The 20,589-nt window shown below is 38.4% G+C and overlaps 1 protein-coding gene across 2 annotated transcripts in view; it reads right to left on the reverse strand.

Annotated features, from left to right (window-relative positions):
- Nucleotides 1-11,908: 11,908 nt before the first annotated feature.
- The window catches only part of LOC121878216 (proteasome activator complex subunit 3-like), a 33,121-nt gene continuing 24,440 nt past the window's right edge, over nt 11,909-20,589 (reverse strand). For both annotated transcript variants that reach the window (XM_042384298.1, XM_042384297.1), the window contains exon 6: nt 11,909-12,440. In XM_042384298.1, coding sequence (XP_042240232.1) covers nt 12,249-12,440 — 192 coding nt within the window. In that variant the 3' untranslated portion in view covers nt 11,909-12,248. The remainder of the gene's footprint in view (nt 12,441-20,589) is intronic.

A 20,589-nucleotide genomic window follows, 5' to 3' on the forward strand; every position in this document is an offset into this window, starting at 1 on the left:
TATTAATTCTTATATATAAAAAAGAAGATACAACAAATAGAAAAAAATAAATGTACTTATAAAATGGAAATCACTTCTGTGACTTCAAATGTAGAACATGAAGGCATTAGATGATTGGAAACACAAGTTCCTGAGTAACAAATTTGCAGAAACTATAAACTTACTTAAATAACTAGCACAAAATAATTAGGGTCCTCAAAATAACAAAGGGCATGTATGATTGGAATTGAAGGGGAACATTAGGTTCAGAAAGTAAAAAATTCACTCCCAAATATCTAAAACATCACATCACAGAATTCCAACTTACCTTTTACTTAAAGGTTTAAAAACTGGCCCTAATACCATAAAATAAATACAAATGACCTTCAATACAAATACTGTATCCATTTTCTAAAAAATATATATATAAAAAAGTGATACTGTATTTTGCTGTGAAAATGGTACTTTCAAAAATGGGTCCAAGGTTTTGGCAGGCAGAATAAATAACTTCATTCATATCACAATACTAAACAAAGCAAGCACCTGGAGTAAACCATCACTCCAGATATTAATATTGCATACAGTACTAATCATGACCCACAGGAAAAATCATAAAATAAATGGTAATTTAAAAATCAGAAAATAGGTACAGAATGTGTCATAATGAGCTTCCATTAACTGGTTAAATAATAAAAAAAACCAGCCATGAAATAGAATTAGGAAAATAATGGATTTTAATATGTTTTCGCTTTTAACACCTTTTAATACGCCTAGGTGGCCCTTGGGCCACCTAGGCGTATTTATTTAAATAATTGTTATTGCCTCTCGAGTACAAAGATGGCTAGCTCAAGGGCCACCTAGGCATATACTGTACAGTAAGTCCGCACTTAACGTCATCCCGCTTAACATTCTTTCGGTACTATGTCGCTAAACTTTAGAGACCAAAAATTAATTTAATGTCCCGGTGGTCCTATACTACGTCGTTTTGCGCCATCACAGACTATATTCTACAGTGCATCACCGGCTCTCGTCTGGCCGTGCTACGCTTGGCGCAGTCTCAGTGACTCACCACCCTCCTCCTCCGCTCCCGTCATACTCCTCCCCTCCCACCATCCACCTCCTCTGCTTCACTACCCACCACACACTCGCTCTACCACCTCCACCCATCGGTGAGTACCAATACAAACTTAGTAGTTGTATATGTATGCATTATTTTCTATAGAAATGGCAATGATTTTCTGTACTGTATATGTTATGTATTTCATGGGGCAAAGGGAGGCTCTGGAACGTAACTTCCGTATTTTATCTATTTCTTATGGAGAAAATTGATCCGCTTAACGTTGTTTCGTATAACGTCGCATTTTGAGGAACGTAACCCCAATGTTAAGCAAGGACTTACTGTATATATAATTGTTGTTGCCTCTCATGTACAAGGATGGCTAGCCCAAGGGCCACCTAGGTGTGAATTTGTTTAAGGCATTGAAGCTGTTACCAACAACAACCACACCCTAAGTTAATGAGTTTCATGACTCAGTGTCAAGGAATAGTCCAAGAAGACTGGACAACTTGCCAACTGCACCGGCTAACCATTACCCCAGAACAGTATCCACAAATGAATTAACATCCAGGTTCCCAATTACTGCTGGGTAGAAAGAGGCAAATGGAGTAAAGAAACTTGCCCAAAGTTTCACCCTGCCCGGGGATCGAACCCAGGACCACTTGCTTATGAAGTGAGCATGCTGACCATTAACCCCCCCCCCCCATGCACACGCACGCATGCACACACACACACAGTACTGTACACCAGGGGTACTGTACTCAATTGACACTTTGGCATGGACCCTAGCATTTCTCATTTCTATCCCTTCCTCTGAAAAAATAAATAAATAAATAAATTAAGGTGCATCTATATTTAGTAGTATTTTTTATTTATTTTTTTAAATTGTTTTATTTACAATAATACTGTACATGACACACTCTTTTATTTAAGTTTTTCATCAGGACCTTTGCCACCTCAGAATTTGTGTGACTGTACCTTCAATGATAGTAATCGAATAACCTTGCTGAACACACACACACATACACTGTATCCTGTACTGTACATACATACAGGCAATCCCTGATTTACAATGAACTGATTTCCAAAATTCCAAAGTTACAAAAGAAAAGTCCTAAAGTTTGATTTAAATAAGAAAAATCTGCAGTCAATTTTTTGCTCGTTTTGTAACTTTTTCCCAGCACGGTAAGATGCTGAGGTAATGACATTGGCCTCTCAGGGCTTCTTGTACCAATCCTGGTCACTCTGTAACTATAAATCCAATAACATACAGTATTGCAGAGTAGTTACTAAGCTAAAAATTAAATAAATGTTGTACAGGGGAGCCCTCCCCCCCAAGTTCGCAGATTTTGATTTTGCGGTCCAAGAGTAAAAATAAATTAAAAATAGAAGAGAAAAAGACTACTGTGTATTAATCTATGCCACAAAGATGCTGGAAAACCATTTTTTTTTATTGAGACAGATTGTAAGAGTACGGAAACACAGAAGAAGGCAGAGCATTCCACAGTTTGGCTGTTGAGGAAAGGATGTACAATACTATAACGGGTTATTCTAGAGTGACCAACATCCACACAGAGACAGTGGGCACCGCCTTGTCAGCGGTACACAGGATGCCAAATCCACCGAACATTGCCCATTAAAGTACCTGTAAAAGAGAGAGTGAAGCAACATTGCAACGAAGAGATGCCTGTACTGTATACGTATCTTCATTTTTCATGTTAGACTATTATTTTTACGAGTCAATATTCACCACAGCGAGTTAAAATACACATTACAGTTAATGTAAATATGTTAGGCTGCATGCTCAAACATAAAACAATAAATAAATGTACACTTTTCAGTGAAAATTATATCCCATTTACAAATACGTATGCATAAACCTTCCTCTAAGGTTACACATGGTAAGTTCAATGACTGCGCGGATGACAACACTGTCCATCATACAAGACCTGGACTGCTGCCGCACTGAACTTCATGCAGCAGTGTATATAAATGATACAAGTACAGCACGTATTGCTTTTGCTTACTCTCACTGACAATGATTTCAAAGACACATTCCTTCCTTTATATACAGTACAAGGTAGTTAATTTCCATCCATTCCCACATGCTATGGCTTCCATGTGTTCATTTCTTGTTCCTGTCAATATTTTCCCAATGGCTTGGGAATTGGCAGATAAATAGCAATAAATGAGGAGCTTTATCTTCATTCTTCAACAAAGACAAATTTGTTTATGTTTACGTAGAAGTTTCTGCTAACAAAGTTACGACACCCCTGAGCTACCGGGTATCTTATCAGAAATTAGGAAAATAAAGCAAAAACAAAAATTATACTGTACAAACCTGCACATCCTTCCTTAAATTTGAGGGAGAGTTGATGCAAGCTATTATCCACTGTTTATGGCAAAACATTGAGGACACCTCATTTGGATAGATTTCCCAATAACTTTTTGCACCAAAATGTTTCAAATATAGTAAGGGATGAATATTGGTAACATGGTGGCTTTATGAAAGATAGACATTGCCTCTTGATGAACTGAGTGACATCTCCATGGCAATCACTAACTTTGGCAGCAAATAACAACAGGGTTTGAAGAAAATGCAGTACAATAATATGAAAATTTCAACAAAAATATACTAAAGAATAAAATTATAAACTCAGTAAAGTAATAAAGGAGGTGGAGGTTCACCAATAATTAGGCAACTTTACATAGCTATAAACACATACTGTACTGTAGTATTCGAGTGAATAAATTTCCAAGTCATTAAAATATTTTTTCTGTACTATTAGCCATCTCAAGAGAGCACTCAAGTGCAAAAACAAATTAATTTTCAAATCTTGTATCTTCATAAGGGTATTAATAATTTTGAAATGTTTATTACCATTAGTTATTAGTGAAGTCCATCACTGATGAACACCAAAAAGGTCAATATTTAAAGTTTTGGCCCAACTCCTTATCTTTCCATTCCACCAAGTTTCTTGTTTATTTTTTTTAAAAACAATATTTTTACTTTCATTTAAACTTACATTCTATTAATTATTATTCTACACCTTTCTAAGCAGTTACATTACTTTAAATATTATATTCCTTCAAAATACAGTACACTTTTAATTATGTTACTCACACACACACACACACACACACAAATGCACATGTACAGGTACACACAAAAAAAAAATATTCTCCACCAGGGTGTAGAATTGGGTTCCCTCCCTGTACCCTAGCTCTTGTTCACTCAGCTAAAAAAGATTACACCATTGAGTATGCCTGCTGATATTGGAACAAGCTTTTGGTGGACTAGCATCCTGCCAAAGGGGTGAAGTAACCTATCGACTACTGAATACTGTGCTAAAAATCAGGATATTGTCACATAGAAAAATAAAAAAACCTATTACCGTACTACTAAACAAACATAATGTTAAACTTCATTTATCTTTGGCTCCATAAATAAAACAGATCTGAAATCCCATTTTTTAACAGAGGTCAAAGTGAGTCACTTGCTATGTAGCTACAATCCCTCACATAATAGCTTAAAGGTGCTAGATAATTCGTTATACCTCCTAGTCATGATTAGATATCTAAGAGTCTCTTTGAGACAGTTGTTACCATTTATAGTTAAGGGTCTACTGAGTCATGCCATGTACATGTATGTGCGTTGCATCAATTGTCTTTATGATCCCATTTGTAAAATTGGAACTTTTAAGGCCATAATGGCTTCAGTACAGGAGAGTGTTTTGACCCCCGTAGTCTTAAATGCCCCTTTCCATCATCTGGGGGTCTTTGTGTTTACAACCAGAGTTTAAAAAATCTGAGTCGCAAAGGACACAGCACTACAGTGCTTGATGGGAGGTGTGGTGGTAAAATTAACTTATATTGAAATAAGTTCCTTTTACTGCCACACTTTCCCACCAAGGTTGTAGTTTGGTATCCTGTGCGACTCAATTTTTTTTTTTAAACTCTGGATGTCAACCTAAAGACTCCCATCAACAGAAAGGGACATTTAAAATGATGGGAGTTCCTAATATAGTTCCAGTTATAAATCTGGAATTCTTTATAAAACCTTCCTTTGTACCCTGAATTTTTGTGACTCATCATCCTGGAACTGGGAAGCGATGGAAAGGAAAGCTTCAAGCACTACATAGCCTGCATCCCACAAGGGTAAAAAACCTAAAAATCTATAGTGTAAAGTAAATTTATATCATACATACTCCCAGAGCCATGCACTCTTTTGTGGTATCTACTGAGCATCTACACATAAAAGACTTGGCAGATAACATGCACATATTACAGTTTTGATCAACATGCCCCTCTACACACCACCAAGCAAACAGTGTCCAAGATGTTGTGTATTTTTACTGTGCAACCCAGATGACTCGAGAAGAAACGAACTTTAATGAACATCTCTGAAGTACTGTATACCACTTAGAAGTTTATTTCCACTGAACCCATGTTATATACTGTAATTATATTAAACAGCAGGATGTGATGTCTGGCCCACTAGAAATTCATCAATAAGATTCAACTAACCACTAGAAAAACTGACTTTTACAACATAACACCCTGAAGTAAAGTAATGAAAAAGTATCTTAGAATAGTAAAAGATTGCATGACTCAGCTGGATCAATAAAACTAAATATTTTCACCTACTGTGCCTACTCCTAAACAGTCAAAAGAGAGCTATGAATGGAGTCGGTGAGGAGCAGATGACACACATCCAAACTGCTTGCAATAGGTACATCTGGCTCTAAGAAATCTTTCTATGGATCTAGGACTAGCTAATTATTTAGCACTTTGCCTCTATTTCATATGGGGGTTTTCTGGCCTCAAAGCCCATATATTTAGCTACAGTAGATCCATATTAGCTATTCATGAAGATCATTACATTATAATACAGTTTGGATAAAACTCTTAAAAAATAAAAATAAATTATGAATACTCATCAATTGCAGTGGCTGTGTTCTGTTTTAAAAATGGGAGTAAACTTGAGAAACATCATAGGAAAAAATAAAATATACATATAGCTTAAGTACAGTAGTGCCACAAAAAGGAAATCACAAATTTTATATTTTAATAAAAAAGCAGCAAAGACAAATGAGAAAAAAGTCCACAGTGGCAAACAACGGAGGTCCGGCAATTTCATTACCAAATGTACAAGGTCCAGAGATGTGGGAAAGATTGTTGCAGTTAGTGTACAAAGTGCATAAAAATGTGGGAAAAATTACCACTGATATTTATCATGAAAATGTTTCCATCTATTTTTCAAGAAATGTGTCATCAAAACCAAGCTCACCCATAATTTGAGTGAAGTGTGTTGTGTTCTGGATAAAGATATAACATTGTGTCACTGTGTATGGGGGGGCAGTCATTTGATTGTCTGTAAAATGAATGTTCAACGATTTATTTATTTGTAACTGAAAACTGGTGCAATATACTCCAAGGGCAGCTATTTCTAAGTGTTCATACAATGCTCAGTAATTTATTACAAACTAAATTTGTAAACAATAATTAATTATTTCTGAATAGTACATTGGATAGGAAATTACTAAACAGAAATCTAAAACTAGAGAACTAAGTACAGTAAGACAGTGTAATCTCAGGCAACCTTCAGTCTTCTTTCAATATAGAAAATCTGGCACCAAATACTATTACCTAAGATGCTAGAGGTTATCTGGGTGACAATATCTGTTTTCCCTTCCAGTAAACTTAGATTTGAAAAATCGGCATTGAAATCCCTTTTTATTATGGAGCCTGGAAAGAGTAACTTGTGTAATATCCTACCAGGGCCAACAGGATGGAATGCAGGACACCCTAAACCTAGGCAGTTCGAACTAATCCAATGATTAGTCATAACCTTCTGTTGAAGTTGTAACCCTGAAAAAAGAAGTAACCACTTAAGGCTGAAGGGTAACAAACTGGGATGTTTCACCAATACTGCAGTGTAAAATTTGTTCTACAGTTGACAGGTTCAGCCAGAGCATGAATGCAGCAACACCTTCCTTCCAGCCAGCTTCCAAAGACTCCCCAGGGAGGAAGGAAGGATTCAAGTCACTCTTTCCTGGCTTATATCATTAACCGGGATTTCAGGATTAGTCCTCCATTTATAATCAGCCACCCTTCACGTGCAACTCATGTAGCAAAATCAGCTAGAAAATGAGGAGGGGAAAAATAAAAGCTCCAACTTATTGCGACATGCATTCTAACAGGAAAGTTGACCCTACTTCAGAGCAATAAAAAGTCATCGGAACTAACCTTACAAACTCCTCATTGCTACGTAATTCTCTAGTGTCATCTTGGAAGTTGGGATAACCAATGTCTAGCTGATGTCCCAGAGGCCTGTGGAATGGCCATAACATGACCCACGCCAATATCTTTCAGCATGTAATGCCTCCAGTTATGAGCTTCACTAAGCAAGTCAGTGTGTTGGTAGTTCCAACTTAAAAATCCTGAGCCATCAAGTGTTTGTAATATATCAAAGATGGAATTTAATGAGGCAACTCTTTCATGAAGATCTCCCAAATATCAAGCTTGGGCTACACTACTACAGTACTAAGCAGGGAACATTATCTAGAAAATTCACACAGGCAGGTTGTGTAAAATAAGAACATGGAAAAAAAAATTCTATTCCCACTCTTTTATTCAAAGTCAGAGGAATCGAAATAAGCTCTGGACTCTGTTGAATGAGCTTTGAAATAGGATCCCTTAGAGGCAGTATGGATATGGCTTTAGTTACGTAAGGAAATATTGTGGATGGTAATGCACTCTTCCATCTTTCACTCCCCGTAAAATTAGGTAATAATTCTGCAACCAGGTAGAAAGGAATTACCCCACTTGTGTGACAAACCACAGGACTTAAACATGCCAATCCAGCCACCAATGAGTCAAGAGAAAAGTGCTACATCCTACTAGATTAAAAAAAAAAAAAAAAAATCAACACAGTTCCCCCCAAAACTAATCCAGCTCCTTGTATTTTTACAGAATTTCAGAGAAAAGAGGGAACTGATACAGCTGACTTTACATTTAGTATTTATTTCAATACCAGGAGAAAGCATCTACCCCTACAAAACCCTACTGAGGGAATAGATGTTGTAAAAACTGGTAGTAGACAATTATCCAACATAATTAATAAATCCAACATTGGACAAAAGCCAGTGAAAGAATGCAAGGGAATGGCTCGGGATCTTGTGTGCACACACACTTATATTCATACCCTTATATACACGTACACAATCTTTCCAAGGGAAAAGTTGATGCATTTGAACATGGAAACTACAGAGGGCTGAAACTATTAGATCATGTTGTGGAAAGTGATCAAGAAACTGATAAGGGAGAGTGGACATAAATGAAATACAGTTTGGGTTAATACTAGGCAGGGGGACCACAGAGACAATATTTATGGCCAGGTAACTACAGTACAAGATAAAATATCTAGGGAATGAGGAAAGCTGTATTTTGTATTTGTAGACTTAGAGAAGGCATTTGACAGGGTGCCATGTGAGGTAGTATAGTGGGCAATGAGAAAATTAGGAGTTTCTAGTTCGAGTGGTTAAGGCTTTGTATGAGGGCTCAAGAACCTGTGAGAGTAAATGGTAAGGAGAGTGAAGAATTTGAAGTGAAAGTAGGAGTCCATCAAGAGTTTGCCTTGAGCCTCCTTCTATTTATCAGGGCATTAGAGGCACTATTGTGAGATTTCAGGACTGGTCTGCACATGTAATTATATGTTGACAGTTGAGAGTATTAAGGAGGCAGTGAATAAATTTTAGAAATGGGAAGGAATGGATTGAAAAGATTTGTGAATGAATGTGGCAAAAACAAGTTATGATTAGTGGCATGAGTAGTAAAGGACCTGTAGTGAGAAGTGGAAAATGACCATGTGCCGTCTGTAAGGAAAGGTGTCAGCAGTACCTAAATAATGTGTAGGAAGTGTAGATGGGAGTACAAAAGCAATGCAGTGGTATAAATAACACACTGCAGAATGTTGCAACTTCAATGGTAATCGCAGTGTTTGCTTCATATTAAAGATGTAATATACAGTCAAACTGGGGCTTATATGAGGTATGTACATTCAATATTCCCTCCTGCAAATTCTATTAAAAAGGATAACAATTTTAGGCTTGAATAAGTTAAATGGAAATGGCAGGATGGAAGTGCATTGCATCACTAAAAGATAGAAAACCTGTTTATAGCTAGGAGGGTGGCTAAGATGGTTTGGGCATGTAGAGAGAATGGGGGAGACCATGTGGGTCAAGAATTTCATGAGTTTGAATGCAAAGGGAAAGAGAGCAGGGAGTAGGCCAAAAATGTCAAGATGTAAGAAATGATCTCATTATATATGAACCTTACAAGTGAGTGCAAGAGACCATGCAGCATGGAGAGCTGTCATCAGGTAATCATGGTGAACCCACACAAGTATGGAAAATGACTGTAAAACAGTAATGATGACATAATCTTTAATATGCTAATACTGTACCTGTACTATATTACACACTCATGTATGCAGACACACATCCACGCACAGAATTACACAAGCTTATGCACAGACATATTCTCTCACTGACATACACACTTGCACATACAGTCTTATGCACAGACAATCTTACACAAGTGTATAATTGATCCTGAAATTCCATTTGATGAGAGCTCAGATTTAGCAATTCTGTTTAGTCAGACAATTCTAAGAGGTGAAACCTCAAGGCCCTGACCAAATTTGTTGAGAAAAATTTCAACATAGAACAAATTTGAAAATGAAGACAATCTTTCCCATTCATGCCAGGATCCCAAAGAGAAATTTGACACAAAGGTATCCATGAAAGAAGTTAGAGATTTTGTATACGAGCTGAAGAAGTACGCTCCAATTAGCCTTCGATTAACATGGCAATTAAATAATATTACCATATCAATGACTCAGTTCTAGTTCATTTCAACAACCCAAAATGAAGGATAGAAAGCCAAATTGGTTGATCTCAGCTCAGCTATAAAGTAAAATTCCAGGATCAATCCTCCATTTACAAAACTTTACACTGTGATCATACATCTCTGTATACCACAGCCCACCTACAAAAGGGAAGGCAAGAGGTATGAATTACCGGTAGTTCAAGTGTAAGGCTCATCTAACACCTCCATGGGAAGCAATTCTACCAAACTGAGAAGTATGATGGCTCTAGATGAAGAATAAAAGGATGTAACTTTGCTCCCTATGGCTACCCAGTCTTGAGGTGTTGGGCCACAAACAACTACTAAGTTTGCCTATACTGTACCTAGGCCCTTTTCTATAGGATGATACATCCACCCACAACATATCACCACTTAGGTTATCTTCTACAACAAATGAAGATGGTGGGTGAAGTGAGGTGGTCTTAAAATCAAGCTCTGTGGGCCAACCTGTAAAGTGAAGTGCAGATTTCAAATTGTTGATATGACATCATAACTTATTACACCTCGGCATCAGGGGGAAATTCTTTCTAATCTTCCCTGTTAAGGGTGATGGTTGCACTAAGAAGGTACAACTCATCAATGGATTCATTCAAGTCACCTGTTTTTGGGAGTGTCCTGGGTCGCAACTTGTAGGCTTAGTAGGATGCTACATGAGTCACTCTTGAAAGGGCATCTGGTCATAAAAGGTTATAGGTACGTACTTGCTTTGACGACCCTAATTGGAAAAAAAAGTGGATAACTGGAGAATAAAAACAAATAAATAAAAAATAAGAAAATAAAGGGGGGGGGGTCAGGAACCTTGTTGTAGCATAAGACATCTTCAAGACATGACTTATTAAGGGCCAAAGTCCGTTGACTCGAGGTGTAACAGTCAAGAAGTTATGGCCTGGGTAAGGGTCTAGAGCAACAAGATTTGAAAAAAAAAGGTAATAACAGTAAGCCTCCCTTCTCTGAAGGGTAGGCAGATATGAGTCAAGTGTTCATTCATTTCTAATACTCTTTATAACTTAAATATCCTATTCAATTAATGTAATCTTTAAGCCCCTTCACTACAGGGACACTACTTTTAATATTTTATTTGGCTAACGCCAGACAATATTATTCAGCAGACAGGGAACCCCATACACAAGCGGTTGTTACTTTGTAGCTCAAACCCCTAAAAAAAAAAAAAAATGCTGGAAACAACATATCACATTGCTGGATAAAGTCACTTACACAGTACAGTGCAGTACAGTGTTTCTCTCTATAAGAATCTGATTTGCACCATTTTCTTATGGAATACAGAGAGAAGTGTGTGTCAGCTAATCACATTTTTTTCTGAGGTGACATGCCTTGCAAATCCTGTGAGAATCTACTGCTGCATATACTGTATACTATATATAAAACAAAAAATTGTATGAAATCATTATTAAAACAGCTCATTTCTTACAAGAAATTTCATAATACATCTACCAGCTGTGGCACATAAAGGAACTACTGTACAGTACAACTGTATCATAATCCAGGTAGCTAAAAATCTGATTCACTGAGGAATAATTCTTAATATAGCTGCCACCTTTATACAGAAAAACCTCCTATAGGTTATTTGCATTTTCTGGTTGAAAATAGAATTGCTATTCTTTCAAAGCATTTTCAACTTCCAAACAAATTAAAACTATCTAGCAGTTGCATATTTCCCCAATGAGACAGTTACCTGTGATATAGTACTGTATGCAATAAATTATGAGTGAATACTGTAGTAGTGACTGCAATCTTATGAAGGGTACAGTAAATAGATGTGTTATATGTAATGCCCAGTACGTACTGATAAGTTTTATTTGTAAATATTAAAAAATAATGTAATTTTTTCTTTTACCAACAACATGTACCATACGACCACAAGAAGCTATGGCTCTTATCTAATACCAAATATTACAATAGGATATAAATCAAACAAATATGAATAACAATAATTTGAGCATGTATGCCAGTGCTTCATTCTTTAAATTTCCATGAATAACAGTGCAATAATACTTTCCGTAATCATATGCAGTCAGATACAGGTATTACAAATAAATTTCCCCAAGGTTAACAGGAATATTTTATGTTCAATACTCCATAAACTATAAACTGATACACCTTGAATAAAAAATAAAAAAGGGAATCCCTTAAAAGTAATACCATTTCTTGTGCTCATTTTTTTTTCTTTTTTTTCCTTTTTTTTTACACATGAAATATGATATTTCTTGGACATTACACAATTGACAGAAGGTCAGGAAAGTTTATAGGTAATGACGACATATTAGTACATGGCCTCAATAGAGTTGGTAGAGCGTGGCTTCTTGATCTTCTCCATGTTCTTCGTGATCATGTCATGGAGTGTAGCATAATGATTCCTGATCTCAGACAACGTAATACGTAAAGACAGATATTCCTTCTCATCTAACTCCACTACAGTTCGGCGGTAATCATCAATATGAGGATATTTGGCAACCTGAAAGGAGAAAACAAGTATTTGAAAATTATGAAATTCTTTAATCTTAATAATATACTGGACCTCTACCATTGCTTAAACCACTCCAAACTGATTTTTCACTGAAAATTAAGTCAGATAAGTGTAGGAAATAAATAACCACATTAGCCGGTCTTTGATCCCTGGAACCTTCCATTACCCGGAAAATAAAATTTTTGCATTCCGAGAAATACCATCTATCCGTTCCGGGCATTCAAATGAATTTCCAACCGATTACATCATGTGCCAAGGGCATGGGTGGGTAGGCTCAGAGTGCTCGTGAGCTACGATTGGCTAATACAGTACAATACAATACTATCATGTGAAATGAATCCTGGAAAAAAATTATTAAAAAAAATACATGTAAATAAAAAATCTTGGCAATCGTTAGGGTCATTTGTTATTGTTGTGGAGTGGCGTAGAATGCACCACGTGGTCCCGCCAGGCCAGTCCACAACACAACAACATAGCTGCGTCGCCTTCAATCATAATCGTCATAGGATAAGGTAAGAAATTGATTTTCAGAACAGTACTGTACTATAATTTTTGTAAAAATACAATTGATTTTACGATAATTTTATTAAAACAACATTCACCAATCAGTTAAAAAGGATATAAATAAATAGGTGGAAATATTAATTACAGAGTATGAATTGAATTTTTTAAATTTGCCGCAGACAACAGCCAGTTTATTGTGCACCCCACACTCAGGATATTATGGCATTGAGTGTTACCGAGTATTCCCAGTACAGTAATATCTCTGTTAGCCGGAGTCCCTCAAACCCAGAACTCTCCAATAGCCGGAATTGAAATTTTCTCTGAAAATCATTCCCAAAGGCGGAATTTTCCAGAAAATTCCAGCTTTGGGAACCATTTTCAGAGGGGCACATTTTCCGGAAAATTCTGAGAAAATTTTCCCGATACCTGGAAAATTCCCGGGATGGGGGATTTTTTTTTTCCAGGTTTGAGAGATGATGTATTGGGCAATTTCTGGAACTTCCGAGAACATTTAAACGTTACGCAGAAAGTCCGGGGATGAGGGAATTTTTTCCTGCTTTGAGCGAGTCGTCTCGTTAACCCGAAATCTCTCATTCCCGGAAGTGCTTCGCACCAATTGTTCCGGCTAACGGGGATATCACTGTACTGTACATTGTTTGTCAAGGTTGGTACATAGAAATTTCCTCAGGCACTATAGTGCATTTTTCCCAGCTGAGAAGGGATGCCCCACCCCCTCCTCAAGAGTTACAGCTGATTGGCAGTTGCAAATCTGTTCGATTTCATCCTGAAGTAATGATGTACTGTATTTCTAAATGAGTATATTCATAATTGTTAGGATGACCGTTTCTGACAAAGATATTTAGCTAAATTATAAAAAGATACATACAGTCATTATTTCAAACATGAGCACGTAGGAAGTTTATCAGAAATCTTATACATAAATTAACTGTTAAACTCTGGTAGCAAATTCACGCTTTAAGAGGACGCATTTAATATATACTTATTTTTACCCACAATAAGGCATACTAAGACAAATTACATATCAGTAAAACTACAATAGGCAAAAACTAACATTTTAAAAGATCAGAATCACACTGAACTATTACTTGGCTGTCAGCAGAGGCAGGAAATAAGAAGTTGTCCGCAGTCATATTTCCTGCCTTTGTCTGTTGAATACCTTAGTTTTCTCAGTGGAAATGAAGAGATCAAGGTTATCAATAGGTTGCATGTACACTCGCAACAAAAAGTATCGGTGCATACTGTAGTGTGAACAATTTGAGACCAGTGACGATAGGTATTGGGAAAGGCGAGTTGCTCCAGCCGTATGTTGGCAGCCCTGTAATCCTGCTGAACAGCTACTATGGCCTGGTCAAGTGAAACAAACCGTTATAAATAAGGTCGGGAAGTGATAAATAGAAAGTATGAAATATGAGGAGCTCCCTGTTAACAAAATTATTTGTGATACTTGTGAATATTGCCACATTAATTTATGCTACCAAATAAACCACTCAACCTGGTCGTCCTGAGGGGTGGTGCAGCATGGACGGCCACTCCGAGACCTGTCGTCTGTAGCACCAGTTTCGAGGTATCGCCGAATCCATCGTGCAGCGGTGTTCCTGTGGACACCAACCCACCAGCTAATATCTGTGACGCCGAACCCTTCGTTATGAAGAGCAACAATAGCTCCTCGTGTTCCCTCTGAGGTTTCCGTGTCATCTGGTATATGTAGATCTCTACTGCTTCACATTGCCTCTGTTTTATACCCACGTTCACCGAGACCGAACCCTCACTCATCATTCAGTCGACACAAAGCAACAATCCGAAGAGGAAACAAACACACTGACTGTCAGCCATATGACAACACCTAGTGAGGGGGGGTTATGAGGATACACTTATCAACCCTCCCGACATATCACAGTGTATAAGCATCATTTCGGAAGTCGTCGATCTCACCCTGCACCAATACTTTTTGGTGCAAGTGTACGTGGTCCAAGGTGGTTTGCATTTCACGATTAGTTTTAGTATGTATAATTATGTCATCTAGATAACTAATAGAAATATGGCTGAGGCTGTCTGGGATTGACTTTAATAGTGCATTATAACGGTTACTTCTTTGTTACAGTAGTATAACACAGTAATGGGGAGAACATATATCTCTACCTTTACCAACTGTGTATCTGTTGAGGTGAATGTTAGTGTGTATAACAGTTACTTGTGAAACTCTCATATATGTAATAACCTTCCTGGGTTGTCATCACTTGAGAAACACGCTACCTTATATTTTAGACAAACTAAAATATAGATCAAAGTATATAAGGTTTTAGTAGCAAAACCCAACTGTCTTTCTTCTATTTATTAAAAAATATATTATATATACAGTTACAAGTGTATATCACCGTAACTTAATCACTATAACTGTGAGAGTTAAATGAGGATGGAGGCTATGTTAAATAGCTCTTCTAAAACACGTCCTGTTGGGGTGAGGGGTTGAGTAAGAGTGCCTGTAATACCCGTCGAGGGAGAACGGAAATATATCCGGCATCCTCCCTCGAGGGAAGACGGAACCATTCACGATGGCTCTCAATAACGTCTTCCTCTAGTCAAGGATATCAAACTACTGCCCGCATTAAGTGGTCAGAGAGCCAGCTATTTAATGCTTTAGCTCGGCACTAAGTGACGCGCCTTCCCGTAGTCACACATTAACACATGCTCTGAACATGCTACCTCATAGCTAGTGGAAAGTTACAGAGAGTGATAGAGTATATAAGTCTAATGTAATTAACCCATTTATATAAATACTTCTGCCTATAAGAAAGGGGTTAATACAGCATTCATAAGAACACTGAACAAAGTAGGACTATGTACTCCACCTTGGCAGTGCCAGGTTGCATATCTTTGACCTCACCTTTGTAACCCTGATACTGTGAAGCAGCCCTTCTGTTGGTTAGGTAACCACTAATCCAATGTAATAGCCGACCTCCTATATCCAATTTGGCTAGTTCGTACAATATAAGTTGCCTATTGGCAATATCAAATGGAGCTTTTAGGTCAAGAAATGTGGTGTATCTGCGCCTTTCATCTCCATGCAGCTAGGAATGTGGTATAGTAATTATGTAAAAATTTTCATGGGTGAAGCCACTTATGCTAGGGGACATGTATTCTCCAACTCTATATAAGAGTCTACCAAGAACCATCCCCTCAAAAGTTTTGCAAAGACAGCTACCGTATAGTGCGGCTTATAAGTCGACCAGGCATATAAGACGACTTCAATTATTTCACAATTATTTCAACTAAAATGGTTGATCTAGGCCTATAACTGGCAGGTAACTTGACCCTCTAAACTGCGATTTGAAAACTATATCCTCGGTGTCAGTTAAACCTACCAACATTTACTTTTTAACAGTTCTCCCATGTTTTGTTTTTTCAAGAGGGCAACTGTTACTGAGCATTAAATGAATACTGTATACCATAAGTGCATTGTTAAAAAATTGAACAGCAAATATTACAAGTAACTGCCCCAGTAACATTTGTTTGTAAGAAACTGTAGTTAACACTGAAAGATATTATGTTTTGAAAGGTGTCGGTAAGTGTAGGGGCTCCCATAATATGACTTTAGTACATTTTTTCCCAGCTGAGAAAAGATGCTCCGCCCCCTCCTTAAGAGTTACAGCTGATTGGCTGTTGCAAATCTGTCCGATTTCGTCCTGAAGTAATGATGTATTTCTATATGAGTTTATTCATAATTATAATCGTTGGGATGACCGTTTCTGACAAGAAAGATATTTAGGTAAATTATATAAAGATACATACCCAGTACATTCATTACATACAATACTGTTGGTCAATGATGTGGGTAGTTGGCATGACTCATATTGTACAAATGCCAATAATGGATTGCCCGGCATACGCCTTCGTAATCTTAACGATATTGTAAGTGACTCCGTCCTCATCAGAGGCAGTGGATCTACCCGTGGTGAGGGTGGCATCCAGCTTCCACTCAGTACAATACAGTATAAGAAACATCACACTCGTCGTGCTGTTTGCCCTGCAATGGGTTTGGATGGGAGTTGTGCAGACTGTTTTTTACCTGTGTTTATGTCTTTCCAGGTTTGTTAAGGAGTGGGTGTTGGTTCAGGCTGTTGACATTTGCGTGCTTCTGGACTGCAGTAAGGGAAGTTTGAAAGTTTTAGCATTTGAGGTTTACTGTGTTGTTTGTAACCCTTACCAACCAGCCTGGCTATAGACTTAAGTTCTTTCAGCCTGGGGTCATCATAACACTGTTGTAGTCTGTTCCTATTTCCAACTCTTTTTGGTAGAGGCATTGTTGGTGAAGATTGCATCAGTCCTAACTACAAGATAGTCATGGAGACTTTGGTTGCAGTCAGGCTTGTAATCCTTGTTCAAGTCTTTGATGACAGCTACAGTATAAACTGGTTTTCATGTTGTTGCTCGACTGCGAGTCTATTGTCTGTTAAGTTTACCATCAGAGTGGGTGGCATTGGTTACATGTACAGTACACTGGCTTGGATTGATTTGTGATCAGACATAAGATCAGTGACCACATTAGAACTTTGAGTTGTATATGACAGATTAAAGCCAACACACTTGTATAGAGCCCTGTCATAGATGTACTGGCTCACTATTACCAATGATATGGACATCTTCATATGCACTTAGTAGCAAGAGAAGTCTCCTACTACTGGTGTTAGTGGTAGTCACCTAATTCCTTGTGTTTAGTGTTCAGGTTACCAATTAGGACAGTGGGTTCAGTATATATATATATGCAAGTAATACACTGATTTTGGAGTTGCCCAGGTGGATAGTGATCCCATGATCTTGAAAGTTGGTTGTCCTTTTTGATACAAGAGGTGCAGTCACCTCCACTTAAGTTGTTACAACCCTACCATGCCTCCCTTGCTCATGTGGCAATGTTGCACTACTTGAATACCACCTGAGCAAAGGAGGAACAGTAGGGGGTAACAACACACCTGGAGGGGACTGTACATATGGTAGCAATTTCTTTACATACATCAGACATGTATGTGTAGAACTGGGATAATAATACACATAATTGGACAGACTGGGTGGGAGCTTACCATTAGGTGCGAGACACTCCTGTAGGCACACAATACCAACGTCCTCATCACAACTTTGTGGTGGAGGTCAGGGTATCGTTTTCTGAAGGATAAGATGTTCCAACTCATCACCTTCACCTCTCTGTATCTCTGTCTGGTACTAACACTGGTCATTATGTACTGTACTATATTTGGAAAGAAGCTGAAGGCATTTTATGATACTGTTTTTTTCCATGCTGCCTGTCCCTTCTGCAGGCAGGAGGTTGGATTGTTTTTTAGACAAATTTCTGGAGCATGAATGGAATAGGAGTTATCACTATCTACATCACATCCATTTTCTGTTTGTTTGTTCATCTTCAATGACTATATCCACAGAAGCCTCATTAAAACTGTTCCCAGTATCACCGTTTTCCTCTGTTCTGACACAAGTTCCTGGTGGATCTTGAGTTTCCACATCTGGCACTGTCATTTCAGAATAATCATTTCCATTACAATTGTTATATTGATGAAAATCACATTGCCAGTTGATCTTTGAGCTGTTGTAGGTCATTTTCCATGGCAGTGTTCACTATGTTGCTTGCGTGTTCAGTGGAAGCATTGGCAACTTCCAGTTACACCTCTCCCATATGGATCTGCTGTTAACAGCTGGTACCAGTTGGTTAGGTACGGATGAACTATGGGTCGTTCCTAGGGGGCTACACTATAGCAGTAGAGCTTCCTGTCACCTATATAGTGGCAGGCTTAGATGCTGGGGGAGCTTGAGGGCAGTTGTAGGGAATGCATCAGTCTTGCAATTGATGCATTGTTTTTACAGATTCACCTGCAGTAATCTTCTAACTGTAGATCTCTGTTGTGTGTAGTCATACATAGAAACCACTCCATGGTCTCTGAGAAGGGCAAACACAAGCCACATGCCCCCATCACTGACATTTGTAACATCTCTTGGATGGGGGCTGATAGATGTCTAGTGTTAGATAAACGTAAGCACTAGAGACATTGACAGTCTAGGTTAAGTCCTCAGGTCCTATCCAATCAACAATGACCGGATTCCTGCTTTTGAACCACCTCGGCCTTGTAATGGTCACATTACAATATAGTATGAGATTTTGGAACTGGTCAAGTACTTTGATCATTATAGCAATCCTGTTTGACGTCAATGGTGGGTGTTGCAAAGTTATTCCTGCTAGTTCATCATTGGCAAGGTTTCTTAGGCTTTCTAGATCATTCTTCAGGATATCATATCCCATTGTGTAAGCTCTGGGCGAGAAATGGGCTCCTGGGTGTCGTGCTGTTGCCTGCTGTAACCGCGTATATTTGTCAATAGTTAGTGTAGCCCCAGGGAAGTCTAGGCATGCTCTTTAGGGAAAAGGAGAAGGAAATTGTTGGTTACCTTTATTTTCTGCACGTTTTTTGTAACTACTGCTTCTTGGACTGAACTATGTGAGTTCTCTCCATGGCATCGGTGTCATCTCCAAGGTCAGAATCGCTGTTACCTGCATCACTCTCTTGGTTGTAGGGTGCTAGTGAGTGGTCAGCAGTGTCTTTATCTGTCAACTCAGACATGGTGGAGTAGCAAAACTCGTGTGAGCCGAGCGAGTGTGTGTGTGACGAGTGATAGTGGTGGTGATGCTGGAGAAGTGATTGTGGTAGTGTTGGGGATATTATTGTGGTGGTGCTGGAGAAATGACTGGTGGTGGTGTTGGGGAAATGATTATGGTGGTGTTGGAGAAACTATTGTGTTGGTGAAGTGATTGTGATGATACTGGAGAAGTGATTGTGGTGGTGCTGAGGAAAAGATTGTGGTGGTGCTGGAGAAGTGATTGTGATGATGCTGGAGAAGTGACTGTGGTGGTGCTGGATAAGTTATTGTGGTGGTGTTGGGGAAGTAATTGTGGTGGTGATGAGGAAGTGATTGTGATGGTGCTGGAGAAGTGATTGTGGTGGTGCTGGAAAAGTGATTGTAGTGGTGCTGGGGGAAGTGATTGTAGTGGTGGTGCTGGAGAATTGATTGTGGTGGTGGTGGTGCTGGAGAATTGATTGTGGTGATAGTGGTGCTAGAGAAGTGATTATTGTGGCGCTGGGAAGTGATTGTGGTGGTAGTGGTGCTAGAGAAGTGATTATTGTGGTGCTGGCAAGTGATTGTGGTGTTGGAGAAGTGATTGTGGTGGTGGTAAAGTGATTGTGGTGCTGGAGAAGTGATTGTGGTGGTGCTACTAGGGAAGAGATTGTAGCAAAGGGGATAAGATAAAACTATTTGATGAGCAGTGCAACACGTGTGGTGCTGGTGGTCATCATGTGTACGTATGTGTATGTGCGCATGTGAGGTGATGCAGGCCAACTGTCACCCGCCAATCCTTCCTCCTCTCATACCACTTTTTTGGCTCTGGAGCAGAAGCATGTGTTGCTTCCCTTATCTCTCACTTATTTATGAACCAAGGTACCAGTGAACAGAGAAATGAAAAAAAAAATCTTTCATAGTGTAAATAAAATACCACTCTAAATTTACTGAAAGCATAAATGTGAAACACTTCATCACCACAACACACCCACATAATCTA

Source organism: Homarus americanus, unplaced genomic scaffold, assembly GCF_018991925.1.
Source record: "Homarus americanus isolate GMGI-L3 unplaced genomic scaffold, GMGI_Hamer_2.0 scaffold45562, whole genome shotgun sequence".
Classification (NCBI taxonomy): Eukaryota; Metazoa; Arthropoda; class Malacostraca; order Decapoda; family Nephropidae; genus Homarus; species Homarus americanus.